Source organism: Scatophagus argus, chromosome 5 (assembly GCF_020382885.2).
Source record: "Scatophagus argus isolate fScaArg1 chromosome 5, fScaArg1.pri, whole genome shotgun sequence".
NCBI classification, from domain to species: domain Eukaryota; kingdom Metazoa; phylum Chordata; class Actinopteri; family Scatophagidae; genus Scatophagus; species Scatophagus argus.
This window is the reverse complement of record NC_058497.1, coordinates 15,565,775-15,585,023: the sequence shown is the minus strand read 5'-3', so window position 1 is coordinate 15,585,023 and position 19,249 is coordinate 15,565,775. Positions and strand designations below refer to the sequence as shown.

The window sequence follows — 19,249 nt, the reverse complement described above, 5'->3', positions numbered from 1 at the left end:
TTCACAATAAGGGCCATCATTACCCCCCCCCCCCCCCCCCACCCCCCCACACACGCACATCCCTACGCATAAAAAGAGTCCATATTTAGTACTGCTATGTACTACTGTCTCCTACTGTTAAAACAGTCATAAAATCTTACATGTGTATTTACAGGAAAAAATATAGTGGATGCATGTGGCCTATTTTGTTTTTTAAATAGAAATGTGTCCACTTGTGTTTTTAATTTTACCGCACAAATGATCCAATTGTGAAAGAACTCCTTCCATCACTTCAGTTTGTAGCTTCATGTGGTATACGTTTTGTCAAAAGTGCTTCTTGATAATTAAAGTCTGTGCTATTCAAGCCCAGTACATCAGCAACAAAACAGTTTTTTTTTTTCTTTTTTGTGGCATGTCAAGCTAATGCATGTATAAATGTGGTGTAAACCACCCAAGCAGGGCCGTTCAGACTTATTTTTGTAGCTCCTGCACTACAAATCACGATCTACCAATGTTTGGAGAGATTTTGTAATAAACTTTCAAACCGGAAACTAAGTTGGAGATAATTTTGGCCAACTTCGCTGTTCTTAAGCGTCCCTGCTCACAAAATGGCAGGAAATTGACTCCCTTAGCGACATGGTCGTTGTGTATTACAGGAAACATGGCCCTTTATTTGTCACCCACAGTGGGCTTTTCCAAAAGCAAACACAAGAAGGGGAAACCGATCCGTGACGTACAAAATAAATCGCAATCAAAATCTGAGCTCTGGTTTTGGATGGTAGACATTTAATGAATATATTTCGATGTGACTTTAGCAAATCTTTACGAGTAATAATCGATGTCAAATAATGGCTCATTTATAACTAAATAGTCCAAATTGTTCCAAACATGGAGCGTGAGCGTGTTTTATCTTGAAGGTTTGAAAACGGAAGTGTAGTATTTTATCACCTGAATAGTAATTTTGCTCTGTGCGTGTAAGAAAAGGAAGAAAAGAGGGTTGCTTATAGTGGAGTGCTGCTGGATTGGAAGAGGGGTACGAGGCACTTTTTAAATTGTTATTGTTCGTCCACTCTGCCCGTTTCCACCTCCTTATCCTGGCGAAAGGTTGAACGGTTAAAATGGAGGCGGATAGATCCGGCGGAGGACCAAACCCGAACTCCGGAGGCGGCAGCAGCAGCGGAGCGGGGCGCAACCCAAACGGGCCCAAAGCAGCACCGGGCCAGGCGACATCAGCTGCGACGACCGGGGCGATGGCATCAACAGCAGCAGCAGCGGCGGCGGCGGCGGCGGCAGCAGCAGCAGCCACCGGGGCCATGCCCGGATCGTCGCAGGCTCGGGAACTGCAGGACGGGGACTCGGGTATGACGCTTCCTGGGATCCTGCACTTCATCCAGTACGAGTGGGGACGCTTCCAGGCCGAGAAATACCGCTGGGAAGCAGAGAGAGACGAACTCAGGGTAAATTTGTTCAGTCATTAGCATGTGTTTCCTACGTTACCGCCGAATAAAGGCCATAGCGGATTTTGCAGAAGCGACTTTAGTGTGGCTTTGTGACAGTACACATGCCCTACAGTCAGTCACTTCCAGGATGACAAAATGCTAACGGGCTAACACTACATCCTATAATATTGTATTTACTAGGATATATTATTACCAGACAGCTAAGGAAAATGAAGGGACTCTATGACCTTCCAGCTGATGTTTCACCAATGGCCACCAAACGTAGAATAAACAGTAATTTTTAGAAAGCATTAATCTTTGCTCTTTGGCCTCCATATGTCTGTATAATCAGTTTTATTTCCAGTCACAGAGATATTCAACAGGAAGTTAGATTGATAGAGGTTTTATTACAAAAGCAACCAAGTTGTCATGCAATAAGAGATAGGTAAACAGAGTTTAGGTGTGGCTACCTTGCAGTGTTCTCTTGATATTAATGTAGATAGTAGACATCAAACACATGCTTATACCAGACTCCTTTTAACATGGGCTGCATTTTGCCATTTGTGTAGAACATAGTTTGCAAGGAGGTAATTATCAGGTTTTCATGTCCCACTGTGACAAATTCAAATAACCAGTGGCTTTTAAGATGTCACAGGGCTGTGAGTTTTGAGAGGGATAAATATTTGAGGCTCAATCGTCTAAGTGTGTGTCCTCACTTAAGAAAATTCCACTGTAAAACAGAGGAATAGTTTTATGTTAATGGTATTTTATTCACAAAACAACTGACAGGGTGACAGACCTTTTAAAAGGTTTCCCCTTTGCACTAAATCACATCCATCCATCCTCTCTATGACTAAACTCAAGTCCTCATAAATCCTGACTCAATGTAAAAAATGACAACACAAAGTGACCTGCCAATTGCGAAGACATGTATTTATTGTCCAGCTTTAGATTAGAGAAGAGAGCTTGTGCGTTCGTTCATTTGAATGTGTGAAAAGTCTGCGCAACCGTGTGAGTCAGTGCCATAGAAATGCCCTTGAGCCAGGCATGAGTCGCCCAGAGAGACAGACAGCATAAGACTGAGGTTGTATAATGCAACTCTCCTACATGCCTGTGTGTAAGTGCGTGATGCAGAGCATTGCTCGGCAAGATTGTGCTTACTCATCAAATGGTTCCAGGATTAAGGCAGGTTGGGAAAACATACCCGCATCTGAAGATGTTTTTTGCTCTCACTGCGAAAAGTCAGCTCTCAAAAACAAGAAAAAAAAATCAATACAATATGGGAAATATTACTTAAAATAAGCAAAGTTATCTGCCAAGGGAATAGGAAGTTTTTACTTGCCAAGGTTTTCTGAAATGAGCTTAAAAAAAAATCAAGTCTCAAAGAGCTCACAGATATCTTAAAATCAGTGCTGTTAGAGTACAACAGGTGCTTTTGTCTGTATACAAAGAACAGATTTGAGATTTCCTTTTTTTTTTTTCTCAAAATGCAGGAACGCTTGCTTAAATTTAGCAAATGCCAGTACCGTTACCTAGAAATAATCCCTTATATTTAGGAAGTATATTTTAAAACCAGTACAGACAATGCATTCATCAGTTATCTCTCATTGCGTATCCTTCGGAGGGTCACGGGTGGCTGGACGGAGGGAGGCAGGAGGCACCATTGCCAGTTCACCATGCAGATTCCCCACACAGAACATCTCACGTCGACAGGTGGATTTGAACCCTGCTGTGAACCCTGCTGTGAGGCGATAGTACTAACCACTGAGCCATTTTCTTACGTCTAAATGATTGCAGTCATCTCGAAATGAGGCGATGTACCCTGGAATATACTTATTTAAGCACAATATGCAGTTACAAAATAGCACATTGTAAGTAAGTTCATCCTAACTAAGATCAATGTGCTTACATTAATCTCATTAATGAAAATGTAAGATAGCAGGATAACAAATGTAAAAGTGCTTTTTAACTTGTGTGAAATAAGAAATTCTGACTTCATCAAAGTAATTTTGTACTTGTCAGTGTTGATCAGACAGCTTTGAGTGTCGGGCAATTCTGGTTTTAACCATTAAGTTACTCAGAACAACTTAAAAAAAAAAACAACTCAAAAGTAACAAGTTAAAATTTCTTATTAAGTTTACTAAGGACAAAATAGCTTGAAACAAGTCCCAACATAAAACCTGTCCCCTAAGAAGAAATATCTTGTCAGACAAAATAAAAAAAGCAAATAATGCTTTGATTTGAGGTATTTCATCTTACTTAGATTTCAGTTTTTGCAGTGTTTGGAATGAAGGAATGAACAGTTCATCTTTTCATACCATATCTGGTCTTCTCTCTGTAACTGCAGTTTATTATTTGAATAGAATGAAGTCTCATCTGCAGTTCACAAGCTTGATAAAAACCAGTGAAAAATAATTTAAAAGAACATATAATCTCTTGTCATTTGTCAGGCCGCTTCTCACATGGCCCCTGACTCAAACCTATGTAGTTATAAATAGGAGCCTGATAAAATATGGATGAACAATAACAAACAGGCTGTGCTCGCTGCTTTTATATCGTATGTGTGGAGGAGTGGGAATGGAAGTCAGAAGCAGGCCATCGCTATGCCCAACATGCCATTAGTGTTTGTTGTGGAACTTTGTTTGCGTGTGCGTATTAGCTGCACATGGTCTGGTTTCACGGGTACAATTAACACCACGTCCTGTGCTGAGAGAAAGCGAGGATTGCAAGAGTGCCAGGCTGAAAAATTGACCTAGCTTACATTTTCACACCCTTCAGCCACAGGCCTTGGGCTTTTGTTGCCAGCATGCTCGCGGTGCTCTCAACATGCCAGTTAGCATGCCCCTCCAGCCGTGTCCTGCACAGTTAGCATCATTCTCCCGCTCGCATGTCGCCTACACATGACAGTTTCTGCTTTTATGGCACTCATGAGGCTAGCAACTAAGTTGCAGCAACAACATCACTAATATTTGTGATAGATTAATGCTATCATCTGATGTCTGTGACTCTTTGTGTGCGGATGTGTGCAGCATAGCGTGTCTCGTAGAGGCTGTAACACGTGCTGTCTCTGTGAGTGTGAGTTTTCACTATGAAAGGCCACCTGTGGTGTCGTGTCTCCAGTGACAGGCCAGTCATGAGGGGCCTCCGCGCTGTGGGCCAGGTGGGGCGTCGCAGCACAGGGAACAGGTGGCAACAGCCTCCGTCCGTCAGACACACGAGAAGAGTTTTCCGGTGTATTTTACCAAGTGGCACTACTACTGTATTGTGTGTTGAGGAAGATCCTCATTGTAATTGAAGAGGCAAAACAGACTGTGCAGCAGAGCCACATCACTAAACTTATCCTACAAGGGGAAAGGGCACACCTCCACCTGTAACTTTTACTCAGCTTTTTCATTTTATTAACTGATGTGTAGAGTAGATTACTGGTGACCCAGATGACATCACTTCCTGTTGAATGTTGTCCCCGGAGGCCCAGGGTACACATCTCTAATTAATAGCTCTGTGCTCTCAGCCATGACACACATATGACATCCATATGTAGTGCTTTATTACAGCGAGTGCCTCCCACCCACACTGTCTTGCAGCGCTCCACTTACATGTTGATTTTCTTTTCTTTCTTTTTTTTTTTTAGTATTTTAGTATTTTACCTCTCTCCCTCTTTTTTTCTGTTTTTAATTCACTGTATTTATCAGTTTTAGTCCCAGCTCTTCTCCTTGAAATCTTGAAAATCTTATGATTTGATTGTTTTGTTTTTCTTCTCTTATTCAAACACATTCATGACATGCAGCATTTCTTTTAGCTTCCTCATGCTTATCGAGCTTCTTCTAATTAAGTTTAAGTAGTACAGCCAAGTTTTTAAGATGTCGTTTTCTAGCTAAATACGACACACGCGCACACGCGTATACTCAGCACACTCTTTCGCGCTCCATCAAAGCACACTGCCCCAGAAAAGTTCATTGCTCTACTTGTGGCTCATGAGTTCTCTCATAGGGATGATGGGATGAGAAGATGGAGGGTGGCCAGTGGTGGAGGAAAGCTGCCCTTGACCCTGTTCTGCTGCTAGTAGAGAGGGACTGACAGAATAGGCTAAATGTGTCAGCTCACCGTGCTACAACAAACTCTGGAAAGGTCAGCAGCGGTAGGCCATATGGAGGAAAACCCACCCACAGGAAAGGGAGATCAGATGGCACGACAGGTTTGCGCTCAACAAGGTTCCTTTGTACTTTAGGCTTTGTTAGTTTAATAACATAATACAAAGAAAATAACCACAGTGTAAGGGATGACACCCAAAAGACTAACAAATTTTCTTTAGAGATATTATGATGTATTTTGACCTGCTGTTCCACTACTGTTGCAGTCATCTCATCTGTTTTGGCTCTTGTTTTACACTCTCTTGGTAAGAACGCCTTTAATCGCTGATGAATGGACCGCCTTGTCTCTCTTCTGCCAGCCTGGGTCCAGCTTAAAAGTAAAAAAAACAAGCATGTCCCAATATGAACCAGACAAAGGCCATAATAACGAGGACCAGTGAAGGCTAAAAACAGTACAAATCTGACTGGCTTAGTAATGAAACAATCGTTTTACACATTCACACACCTTGATTGCAGCCTTTAGTTTGGGGATTTTACTTTACACTGTATCCCACCACTTTTAAAGAGAAACTATGTAGAAAGGAAGAGCAAATAAAACCAGGTCAGAGCCAAAGAATGAGTGGTTAAGTAATAGATAAAGAATGACACGAAGTAATACACCCTCTGACACATTAATCCCTCAGTTTCAGCTGTTTTTATTTATCAGGGGGAAGTTCCTACAGTGTGCGTTTGTTGTCATTTTAATATTTGGGCGTATGTGCACATGCAGCCTCGTCTCCGTCTCTGCCAGTATGTCAGGGATTTGGGGTTTTGGGCAACGGTGGGAGCTCGTCCTTCTAGGTACTCCTAGATGTGAGGGTTATCTGTGTGTCTGAGCAGGTTGTAGCTCGTCTGTGTGCGAGTGGGTGTAGAAATGCGAGCCCTGCCCCTGAGAGATGAAGAAAATACATTCCATTGAGAGGTGGATGTTACAAAGCATGTTGGCCATTTGACTGATTTAAAGATTTGTAGAAAAACCCGATCAAATCGCTGTTTGTGTGAGGCTGACAGTGTATCTTACGTTTCTGTCTTCAGTAAACTGCTTCTGTGTTCACACTCTTCGCTTGGGTTTTAACATAAGGAACGATTGCGAGGTGAAGGGCCCTGCATCAACTTATCCACGGGTAGTTCCACTATTATTTTTGGGTCTTACAGTAGGTGCAGGATTGTGTATTAAAGCTGAGCTGGCAGTAGGGTTTTCACTGCGTCTACCAGTCAGTACACAGAGGAGTCTGTATTAAAGATTTATTTGTTTGTGCACAGAAGACCTCAGCTTTAACTCTGCCCCATGATGTCACCCAAGCTGGCCTCTTGTTGACCTGCAGCAGGCCTCACTAGTAGCTATAATCGTTGTGGATACTTTTTTAAATTTATTTATTTATTTTAAGCCACATAACTGACCTTTTATAGGAGTATATACTGTAAAAGCTGCTGGTTTCTTGGCTCTGAACCTGCTTTAGTCTGACACTGCTGAGGTAACAGAACAGCCGAGCTCTGCTTGGTTTGTATTTCTGTCTGATTGTATCGCACAGGAACCAGTGTTTCTGCTTGAGTGAAATGCTACCGATTCTCCCATTACAAAACACAAAACCTACACAGTAAATGCTTGGGTGAAATGCTCAGCCAACCCTATGACAGCTGCTTTTATCAGCCACATCAAATAGATGCAATATTATTTCCCAGAAAGACTGAACTGACATTTTTTGTTGTTTTCTTTTTGTTTTCTTTTTGTTTCACTAGTCATCCCAGATTGTTAAAGCGATGCAGTGCTGTGCATCCCATTTGTTCAGTGTTAAGTACACACAAACACTGTTACTTTGCTTTTTTTTAGATGTTTTGCACAAATGAATTGCACCTCCTTGGTCAGCCCAAGTAGAAACCACATAAAGTTAACTCTGATTTCACAACTTCTTAGCTCATGCCTGCAATGTTGGCATGCTAGCTGTGACAATTATCTCCAAAATTCTCAGATAAGCATGTGAAATCATGCTGCATTAATCAGGATTACTCAGCAGCAGCAGCAGCAGTGAGGTTTGCTTGGCAGATTATCCTGTGTCCCACCAGCCCTCCTAGCTGGTTGCATGTGTGTGTGTGTGTGCGTGTGTGTGCACTTTCCTTGGTGATAGACTACCCTCTCAAGTAGACCGAGTGTCTGCCCCATGAGATAGTGTTTTTAGAGTGTTCTAGTTTTACAGAACTGCGTATGCGTGTGGGAGCAGACTAGTGGGCAAAGACGGGGATGTGCAGAGGAGAAGTGGGCTGTAAAACAATCAGCATTAATGCTCCAATACCACTTGGCAGAGAGAGAGAAAGAGAGACAGAGTGAAAATGTTGTGTCTACAATCACCTGCATCCAAACCCCGAGTGCGGAAACAGAGTTTGGCCTTTTTAACATATCTCTAACTGAATTCTTTTCCCCACTGAGGCTTTATCTTCTTCAGCCCACAGTTTTCCTCAAAAATTGCCCAATGTGCAAAACATAGAAAACCGTCTTGTAGATCTTTCTCATCCACTCTGGCAAACCTTTCACATTATTGTCAAGTCCTGCCATATGATGCTCACTCAAGGGAAAACCCTTGAGTGAGCATCATATGGTCCTCATCAAAACCTGACAGCGTATTCATTATCACTCTGATTATCACTTGTTTTCTTTTTCCTCACAATACCCTTTTTAATTGTTTGGCATATGGCAAGACCAAGCCCTGAACATCATCTTCTCAATGTAAAGTGATTTCATCAGCTCAGCGAGGAAGGAAGTGGACGAAAAGTGAGAAAGGAAGCAGACAAAGGAAGGATGTGTCTTTAAAGAGGGTATTTGAATTTGGCCAGTCTGCGCCTTGTTTTTCCTGTGCTGCAGATGCGCACTGAGGCTTCGGTTAGGAGAAGTTAAAAATAAGAGCCCTGTTCCACAACCCTCTACTTACTCTGGCCTCTCTGAAGTCATGTTTGTTATGCTCGTCACATCAAACTTTTTCCCTTCACATTCACAGTCTCTGCTGATATGAAATTGAAATTGAAATTGAGGCGGCACATGTTTTTTTTCTTTAATCCAGTTCACCGCAGAGTCATGGTGTCTGTACAAACTGACTTTCCGGTCATATGTGCCTGTGAGTGTTTTGCAGTGTGTATGTGTGTCCTCCTTACCATCCTGTGTGTGTGTTTGTTTTCTCAGGCTCAGGTGGCCTTCCTACAGGGTGAAAGGAAAGGTCAGGAGAATATGAAACAGGACCTGGTGAGGCGGATCAAAATGCTCGAGTACGCCCTCAAACAGGAGAGGTGAGACAAATGTCCCCGTGTCCTGGTGTCTGTTTTCCATTCTGCTGTTGAAATCTTTTGCATGCTTTCAGCATGGTGATTTGATAGTGAAAGATTTTATTGTATTTGCTTGTAATGCTGCCCTCATGTGGTCTTATTTGGGGTTGCAGGGCCAAGCACCAGAAGCTGAAGACAGGAAACGACCAGAGTCCTGGGGAAAAGAAACCAGAGACAGAGGCAGACCAGCGTATGTTTAATTAAGCTTGTATAATTCTGTTATTTGTAAACGCTGTATCATATTCTGCTGTTGCAACTATAACTTCCGAGTTCTTCCAAGGAGACTCAACGTTTCTGTTTTTCTCCTTTGTTGTGTTTTTCACGCTTTGCTGTTGCATCACTATTGACAAATCTATTTCCTGTAGTTCCCAATGGGCCGGCTGAGTCAGACTCTGAGCCAGCCAATCAGATGTCCTGGAAGGAGGGACGTCAGCTACTACGAAAGTAAGGCCTCTATCCGTCATCAGCTTTTTTTTCCCCTCTTAAATCTCAATACCATACTGGTGTGTTTATGCATGTCTTTTCCTGTGAGTGTAGATATCTTGAGGAAGTGGGTTATTCAGACACCATCCTGGACATGCGGTCTAAACGTGTGCGCTCCCTGCTTGGGCGGAGCAGCCCCGAGGCTAACGGACCTCCACCCAGTGAAACCTGTCCTGAGCCGGAGCCCCGGGCAGGTGGAGAGTCGCTGTTGGTCAGACAGATAGAGGAACAAATCAAGAGGTGAGACTGTGGAAGGCGGCACTTTTTCCTCTCTGCTGTTGCTCCGGTGACACGGCAAAATCATGACACTCTGCATGAGTGAAACGAAAAGGTTTTCCTTGTTTTTATCTGTCGTTCTCCCCTTCAATAAACTGCTTTACTAGTATGAACTTTCCACACCTGAGTAAATATTGGCACCGCACTTTTTCAATTCTTGTGCCGCCCTTTATAGACATGGCCTAATTTTTACACATCATGTCATAATCACACATGCCGACTATCTATTCAGAGACGTGACCTTGAAATATTATGGTATACCAATCCAGGACAGTTCACTGCGAGGAGCACACACATGGAATTTGTCTGTATAACCAAAAATGTGAAGACAACGAAACTTCAGCACATCAAATATCAATACTTTTGCTTGCACTGAGCAGGAAAACAAAAAAGTGGATTTATAAAGCTTATATACAGCATTGTTGTTATTATAAAGCATGAATATAAAAAAACATGGTTTTTGCACCCATAAAACATTTTTACAGTTATTTAAAAAATAACTGTACTATGATGTTGGATGCCATGGCGAGACTTTTAGTAATATGTTATTATGCGGTATAATTGAGGTCATCCTGCCTCCCTCTGCAAGGTATTGTCCTATATAATCTTTTTTGTCCTGTGTATTTGTAGGAACGCGGGCAAGGAAAGCTCTAAGGAACGTCTGGGAGGCTCGGTTCTCGATAAGATCCCCTTCCTGCACGGCTGTGAAGACGATGACGAAGACGACAGCGACGAGGATGACGACTTCCAGGGCATGGCCACCGACTGCATCGATGGGCCGCGCAAGAACAAAAAGTCTCGCGTAAAGGTAAGACGAGTGATTTAGAAATCAATTCGGGTGAATAATTAAAATAGAGTGACACAAGAAATAAACTGCAAACTGAAATCATGACTTGCTGCGTGAGTAAGATGAGTTTTCTCCTGTTCAGATGGGTTCGGAGGCCATGACCACAGACCTGGACCCCGAGGACGAGGAGGATGAAGATGACTCGGAAGATGCCCTCAGTGAATTTGACTTCCTGGGCTCGGGGGAAGATGGGGAGGGGGCGGGAGAGGCCCGGATCTCGGGGGACGGACGGGAGTTAGGTACGCTGTTGCCATAGCAACACCCATCAGCACCAGCACTGCCAGAATCACTGCCACCAGTGTATCTGTGTCTTTTGCCCCTCTCCGCCTGCTCCCCTTTTTATCTTTTACTTCTCATTGTGTGTTGGCATCTTCTTGTCAATAAAACCAACCTCTTTTCCCAACCACCTCTCGTCTCTCTGTCCTGTTTCACGAGCTGTCAGTCTGTGACTCTCTGCAGCTGTGTGGTTGTCATCCCTCTCTGTAGATGTACTTTCTGTGGTGGGGAGGGGTGGGGTCCTTTCAGAAGGTTATCTCGCATGCTGCCTCCACTTTTTAGAACGTCCACATTTCATTCTTTGATTCATCTTTTACGCTGTGTGCCTGTGCTTTTATTATTTTCACCCTCTCACATAAAGAATCTTGTGAGAACTGGAGGAGTGTATGTTGTGTATTTAAAGGATGAAGTTTTCGCTTCCGTCTGCATTCGTCTGTCGCTCACATGTCAACCTGTCGGCCTCTCCGTCCTTCCTCCGCCTTTCTGCATGACTGGATGTTTTGTGTCTCTCTCCTCTTGCCGGGTTCAGAGAACCGCAGGAACAAGTTACAAGGCATGATGTCGGACTTCCCCCCTAAACCCACCCCGCCTCCCTCTGTATCGGGACAGGCTCGCTCCGGGGAAGGTAAGACTTCCCCACCAAATACACCCCATACAATACCTTAGAATAGCCTCCCAAGTGTTCCAGTGTACCATCCCGAGTCTCCCACAGACGTGATTGGAGCTTAGAGTTGAATCTCAAATTTAGATGCTGTCATGTCTCAGTTTTGTTCCATTTTAAAACCTGCGTAGGGGTAAATGTACAAAGTCGTTCCTTCACCTATAAATATTTCCTCTGGTACACAGTGTGGGAGTACGGAAGCAGGATGGACTTTTGCCAGGGAGATCTTTGCTATATTTTACAGTTGTTTCAGCTTGTATTTATAGGACCCTGATGTTTTGGAAGAACGCAACAGTGACTCTCTCACCCTCAACCTGCAGGTGGCGCCCTGGGTTTCTCCTCTGACGTCTTCATTATGGACGCCGTGGGAGGAGGGGACATGAACCTGGGTGAACTGGCCGATCTCACCGTTGCCAATGACAACGATCTCTCCATGGATGTAATTACATATTTGCTCCGGTCAACACACAGGACGTAATCCAACCTGAAAATATGTAACTGCTGACTTTTTAAATGTGTGTGCCTCGTCAGATGCAGGATAACAGAGAGGAGTTCAAGAAGACGTGGAACCCTCGTTTCACACTACGCAGCCACTTCGACGCCATCCGCGCTTTGACCTTTCATCCCAGCCAAGCAGTGCTGCTCACAGCCTCTGAGGATGGAACACTAAAACTGTGGAACCTCAACAAGGCCATGCACTCTAAAAAGTAAGAACCGACAGATCCGCAGGGAGTTCTAGCAAGGAAAATGTATAATTCATTTCATTTGCACTTTTTATTATTTTGCAAAAGGTTTCCATACAGCAGTAGGGCACAAATTTAAAAATCAAACACAGTGAATAAATAAAAGGAGGAAGCTTATTTAAAAGACTGTGTTGCTTCACAGGAACGCGGCGTTGGACGTTGAGCCCATCTACACATTCAGAGCACACAGGTGAGTTTCGTTCGTGAGGTTCGTTTACTTATCATGTTACAACACATGGTTGTAAAATGGAATACAAATACAGATTCACACCTTGTGCACGTACATGCCGCTGACATACACAGACGCACTACAGCCACTGACTCCCCTCTCTTCCTGTTCAGCGGTGCGGTTCTGTCACTGACCATGGGCGAGGACGGAGACTCCTGCTTCAGCGGAGGTCTAGATGGAACGGTCAGATGTTGGAAGATGCCAGACCTCAACGTGGATCCGTACGATAACTACGGTTGGTCGTTCTCAGCTGACAAAGTATTTAGTGGTCACAGAGTAAAGTCCTCTTTGTTTTTTTTTTTTAAATATACTTATGTGTTTGTCCATTTAGATCCCGGCATCGAGAGCAGCGTGCTTGCGGGACACGAGGACAGCGTTTGGGGTCTAACTTATTCGGCAGTCCACCATCGTCTCGCCTCGTGCTCGGCCGACGGCACCATTCGCATCTGGGACCCGCAGAACTCGGCTCCCTGCCTGTCGGTCTTCAACAAGGAGAGAGGTAGAACAACTACTCTGCGCATGTAGATTTGCTTTCGCATTTGTATAGTGTCCCTGCGACGCACCATCTCCTGTGTTCTCCCAGAGCACGGCACGCCCACCTCCGTGGCCTTCGTGGCCACTGATCCGAACCAGGTCGTGGTGTCCTTCGACGGCGGTGAGACGCTGCTGTACGACCTCAACACGGAGCAGAGCACCACTGCACTAGAGACGCAGACCAAAGATGGTGGGTTTCAATTTGTAACAGCTGATTTCCCCACACGACTAATATCACTTCAGAGACCAAAATGAATGATTCGACAATTAGATTAAATCGACTGGATTAAAGAGCTTTCTGTCTTTATTTGCAGGCAGTGAACTGATCAACCGTGTGGTCAGTCACCCATCCGAGCCCGTTTCCATCACTGCACATGAGAACCGCACCATCCGCTTCCTGGACAACAAGACAGGTATCTGCAGGAAGGGCTTGGTTTGTCGTCTGTGGAGACTTTCTCTGGAACGTGAACACATCTGAGTAAACTTGCTTTGTTCGTCCGTTTTGTACAGGTAAAGTTGTCCACTCAATGGTGGCTCACCTGGATGCGGTCACCTGTCTTACCACAGACCCTAAAGGCACTTACCTCATTTCTGGCAGTGAGTACCACTCAGCTTTACTGCATCCTCGTGTCGCTGAGTCAGACTGCAGGCATCATTTTCAAACATTTTAAACTGTAATCCTACTCCCACTCGTCTGTTTTATATAACATCATGGTAACCGGAGAGAGATTTATTTTAATAGCAGCAGTTTGTGCTAATATTGCATCCGTCCTGTAGACAAGTGGCAGTTTTTAATTAAATATACAAACTCCCAATGGAAAAAAAGTGTTTTTTTGGAGATGTAAGTAGAAATGTAGAAGAAAGTACAAAGTTATTTATCAACTGTCTGACCTAAGCCTACTCTCTGCCCCCTGCAGGTCACGACTGCTCGGTGCGCCTGTGGATGCTGGACAACAGGACGTGCGTGCAGGAGATCACGGCCCACAGGAAGAAGCACGATGAGGCCATTCATGACGTGGCCTTCCATCCCTCCCAGCCCTTCATTGCCAGCGCCGGCGCAGATGCACTTGCCAAAATCTTTGTTTGATAGCACTGTTGTTCTTCTGGTGAGACAGAGTTAACACCTGATAACACCTGAGCCCTGATAAAACAAGTAGCAGTACTCTTTACTCTCATCACACATTACATTACCCTTTATTACCCTGTCGTTAGAGGAAATAGAGTATCCATTTCACATAAAGATCATTTTATTAGTTATGGTTAGTGCTCCTCTGCCTGTCTTCAGTGGCTCAGGAACGAGCTTAAGATTTACTACCATCAGGGGGGATAATAAATGAAAGACTATTGAGCTGCGTTTTGGGAATTGTAGAACTGAGCATTTTTGAAGCTTGACTCATACTAGAAACTTTAAGCCAACATGTCTTGGCCTCCACTGCTTCTGTTTCAACCGTTCATTTTCAAAATCTCTCTCTCTCTCTCTCTCTAAAAGTATGAAATGACTAAACTGACTGATGGACTACACCTTTAAACCTCTTATTTTACCGCATCCCTTATTTTTTTTTTGCCAAACATATTTTACCTAAACAGCTTAAATCTGTTGACAGATATGGATAGCTTTAATTTCTAAGCAGATCTACTGCAGACTTCAAAGCATGAATTTGAATTTTATTATATTAAAATCCATATTTATTATAGTCCAGTATTACAGTATATTATAATTCTTTGTTGAATCCTTCCTGTCTTAAATTGGGCGTTTCAGAAATTTTAAATGGCTGTTTTGGTTTCCTCACTTTTTTTTTGCTTTTCTTTTTTGCTTTGACCTCCTTTATTCTGTTATATTCTTCCAGCTCTAAATGTTCCTTATATTTTTGCCTTGTGTCAGAGTTACAAGCTCTTCTGAACGGCTGCCGGGCTAACTTTGTTTTCCTCCCTTTCTGTCTTTAGAGTCCTACAAAAAGAACTGGGCCAAAAGAGACTGAAGACTACAGTGGACAAATTTCACCTGCTTACACACACACACACACACACACACACACACGCACACACACACGTGTCCTGCATCCCACTGGCTGGGTCACCACCACAGGACGTCACCTCCCCTCAGACTCCCTCACTGTTCTCCGATGCCTCAGTGACTTCTTGTAATACTAATCACACTGCTTTTTATAACTTTAAAATCGCGGCTGCTCCGTTTTCAAATGATCATATTTGGAGTAACACTTTTCTACACTACAATATCCTGCTCTGCTTTTTTTTTTTTCTTCAGTACGCTAACTGTTTCAAAGCACTGTGTGTGTGTGTGTGTGTGTGTTTGGACTTGCTGACACTACCCACATTTCCACCAAGGAAACACTCACGCTGCACAACGCGCACAAATGCACCAATCATTTTCAGATGATTTTTTTTTTTTTTTTTAAACAAACTGCTTGTGGACAATGTGCACATGCCGGCAGGACTAAAAACAGTAACCTTCCCAAACCAACCGACCAACTTCTTCCTTGGGAATCAGTGTATTACATTCCAAAGACTGCAGGTAGAGTGAATGTGGTGTTGTGTTTTTGGGGGCAGGGTCGGAGAATGTTAAAAGCAGTTTTGCGTGATGTGAGGAGGCACGAGACAGCCGCTAACCAGTGCTGGAACAAATAGCTTTAATTTCCACTTTATGGCCAAGTCGCATTGTTTGTCTGCGCATTAATGGGTCCCCGTGATTCTGCCTCTCCTTATGCGTGTGTGTGTGTGAGCGTGAGATTAAATGCCACTCCGCTGTACAAGATAAAATGAACGTATTTCCACACCCCGGATCCATTTCTGCAGATGCGCTGACCGAGCTCGGCTCCGCAGGCCGACGCTCTCACGCACACACACCGACCAGCTACAGATGGAGATCGTAAGAGCGCGGTTGAAGACTACAGGGGTGTGAGGTCGGTGTGTTTGCGCTCAACAGATGACGTAGATTGTGTCATTCGGTGCTTTTGTACAGCAAGAGTGTGTGCGTGTGTGTGTGTGTGTGTGTGTGTGCGTGCATATGCACTAGTTAAATCACGGTGCTATGAAAGACCTTGTCAGTCTTGAGTCAGAATCTGGGACCAGTTTGCAGTTTGTGTGTTCACGTGGGGGAGAAAGAGAGTCTGTTTCTCGCTCGCCGGGCTTATAGATCTGCAATGGAGGGAATCGACTTTGTGAAGGACATTTCAATGTTGAATCATTTTGTTAACTGTGGTCACTGTTCTCATTAGAGGAATGTTAAGAATGGCGGCCTGATCGTTTCAGGCTCGAGGAGTGCCCAGAGCTGATGGTCAATTATAGGGAGGTCCAGTGAGGACCACCTGGACTGAAAAAGTTTGGTCAGATGTGGTCTTCATCATTTCATCTCTAAGTCAGTAGATGGTGCTCGGCTTCTGGCTTGCTGTTATTTATTCAGAAAAACACAAAAAAGCTTCACACCTCCTGTGTGTGTTGAGGAGAGAGTTCCCTCTTGTTCGATGTGCATCAGTTGCACAGGAAGAAGAAACATTTGGTTTTTTTTTTGTCTGTTTTTTTTTAAATTCAGCCACTTATGTCATTTCAGAAACAAAAAGAGGAAGTATTGATTTAAGAAGTGTGGGTGTTAGTTGATATTACTCATCACCTAATCTGTCTCTCTGATCTTTTATGGTTTTGCTGCTTTCAACTCAAACATTTGGCTTCGTTGGAAACGCGGTTCCTTTGAGAACACCTCGCCTCTGTCTCCGTCTGCGTCCTGCATTCGTTCTCATGACTGCAGGACACGCGTTTGTTAGGTTATAAGTTCCCCCTTAAAAGCGGAGCTGATTTCATATTAGGTGACTGTTTGTTTGTATCTTACTAGCTTGAGAAGGGCGGTAAAAATCTGCTGTTGAATCAGCTGGTTGAGGGGCTTCCTCTCCAAAATTACAGGGTCACACCAGGGGGGTCAAAGGTCAGATCTGAGGGTTTTAGGGCAGCTGGAACTAAGAACACTAGCATTCATAGTTCCAGTTTTTTCTGAACTCTGAAATTTAGGACATTATTGACTTCACTGTACTGCTGCTGGGCATAAAGTCCACTTCTCTCGTTTAACTACTATTTGGCTTCACTTTGCACTACATCTAACAGTGGACGCTTTGGGCGCTGAGTGGTTGCTGACAGGGTGCAGAAATAACGTTTTGCAGGTATTTCTTACGCAATCCGGAGTAAATAGTACAAGTGTGGCACCTGCCGTGGCTCACAGTTATTTGATAGTGAGAGTTACGGATGCTTTGTGTTCACTCTGAGCTGCGATGCTCCCTCTCCACGAATAAAAGACAAATCGGTATGACACAACAAAGAAGGGGAAATCGAAAGAGAGGTTGTAAATGATGACTAGAGATGCCATTATGTGCTGTAAATGTCCATTATTTCCCTGTTTTTTTTTCTTGCATCTCTCTTTTCTTTGATTATGAATATGATTATTAAGATGTAAGAATACTGTAGTATTATAAGTGAGTCATTCTTCCTTGCTAGGCATAGATTTTGCTTGTGATTGATAATGGCAGTGTATAGCTTGTAAAAAAGCAAAATGGTTAAAAAACATAAAAAATTAAGAAAAACAGTAACAAAAAAAACCCCAAATCTGTTATCAGTCAGAGGCCAAGGTAAAGGACTCTCGTTTTCTTTGTGTTTTTATTTTTTTATTAGCAATTTATCACTGTGTGATATTTTGTACATCATATTAAGCTGTATTCAAACTATTTCCTCCAACTACAAGGGATAAGAGACCTGCTTTTTATTGATTTTGTTTTATTATATATTTTTGAACTGCATTCTAGCTTGTATCAAATGACTTTCTCTTTTTTGTTTTACGGGTCCCCTGTTGTATGTCATTAAGGAAGAAAAAAAAAAAAATGAAGATTTTGTACAGTGAATTGAGAGCTGTGTTTGGGTTGTCTTTCTTGCCTTCCGGGAAGGGATGCTCACAAAATCGAGTGGGCATGTGGAACTATCATCCCATGCATGAAAGATACACCATCGCAGAAGTACCCGATGGAATACTACTAATAAAAGGATACTCAAGGAATTTACTGTTGCACTTCCAGGATGTTTGTTTAAAAGAGATGCAGCAGAGACGGGGATTTCATGGCTTTCAGACCCTCCATGTATGGTAAGTGTCCACATCTGTCAAACTCTGAGATAAATACAGATACATCTGTTCTTTAAATGAATAATGGAGAGTTTCAACCACATTCAATGCTCTGGGATTTTCTCACTTGTTATAAATCAAAGATCCCCTTCAGGGCCTGTTTAATGACACAGAGGAGTTTTCTGTTATGAATAATGATTTGTGTCTGACATGCTTATTCTGCAACATCAGTTACCTTAAAATATCTAAAAATGACAAAATACACTCCACTAAAATACATTGTATAGACAAAAGTATTGGGACACCTCACCATTACACACAGACAGCTTTGCAGCCATAACAGCTTCTGGGAAGGCTTTCCACAACATTTTTGAGTATTTCTGTGGGAATTTGGTGATTTCAGGCACTGATGTTGGATAAAAAGGCCTGGCCCATGATCTAAGTTATACTTCATCCCAAAAGTGTTGGATGTGGTTGAGGTCAGGGGTCTGGGGTCAGCATTAAGATTTCCCTTCACTGGAAGTCAGGGGCCAAGCAAACATTATTAATTTCAGTTTAACTAGTAGAAGCAAGATGCGTCCTACTTCAGTGAAAAGTCTGTTCTCAGTGTTTGCGCACTTTAGCTTTCAAGTTTTTACATCACACTTGTATAAATTGCATACTGGTCCACAATTGGCTGCTGAAGGACTGCTGTTTATACATAAGTGTGTTAAAATTGTTGATTTACAACAGAGAAACCTGTTCTGAACCCAGCCTTCGAGAGCCAAACTTTGTACAAGTGAGAAAACTAATTTTGACATGTGAAATTGATGGAGCGTCCCTTTAAACCTCCAGTATTGCATTTACAAGCAATAGCTGGTAAAGAAGCAGCTCTACAACGATTTGGGTAAATTTTTTGAAATCTTTTGTTGTTCGCTATCTTGACTCAGGTGCGGTGTCATCCACGAACCAAGAATCAAAGATTAATTTATCCAGCCTACCATCTTCAGCTGTGCTGCACTGTGACTAATTCTGTGATGACTGTCTACACTACATTATAAAATCTCCACATTGCAAATGCTGCAGAATCTCAGCACAAGCGCAATTAATTGTTTTTAAATCTAAAATCTAAAAATAAATCAACAAATATTGCTTTTAGTATTTAAGTATTTGATACATGTAGTATTTGGCATGTGTTATATTATGTTTTTATACATCTTGGCTGCGAATATTGATATTTTGCCC

At 43.0% G+C, this 19,249-nt stretch overlaps 1 protein-coding gene across 1 annotated transcript; it reads left to right on the top strand.

Annotated features, from left to right (window-relative positions):
* Positions 1-698: 698 nt before the first annotated feature.
* On the top strand, positions 699-17,962 carry strn4 (striatin, calmodulin binding protein 4). The gene is made up of 18 exons (XM_046389156.1): positions 699-1,436; positions 8,721-8,824; positions 8,974-9,050; positions 9,226-9,304; positions 9,398-9,583; positions 10,250-10,427; positions 10,549-10,705; positions 11,272-11,367; positions 11,724-11,842; positions 11,935-12,110; positions 12,289-12,336; positions 12,489-12,610; positions 12,707-12,874; positions 12,959-13,099; positions 13,224-13,322; positions 13,420-13,506; positions 13,827-14,015; positions 14,854-17,962. The coding sequence occupies exons 1-17, from the start codon at positions 1,098-1,100 to the stop codon at positions 13,994-13,996; spliced, it is 2,346 nt and encodes a 781-aa protein (XP_046245112.1). The 5' UTR covers positions 699-1,097; the 3' UTR covers positions 13,997-14,015; positions 14,854-17,962.
* Positions 17,963-19,249: the final 1,287 nt, after the last annotated feature.

Excerpts from the sequence above, each read along its gene's own strand:
- strn4 (XM_046389156.1), top strand. The coding sequence starts at position 1,098 with ATGGAGGCGGATAGATCCGGCGGAGGACCAAACCCGAACTCCGGAGGC. Across the intron at positions 9,051-9,225 it reads AGAGACAGAGGCAGACCAGC|TTCCCAATGGGCCGGCTGAG; the intron begins GTATGTTTAATT and ends TATTTCCTGTAG. Across the intron at positions 13,323-13,419 it reads CTTCCTGGACAACAAGACAG|GTAAAGTTGTCCACTCAATG; the intron begins GTATCTGCAGGA and ends CGTTTTGTACAG.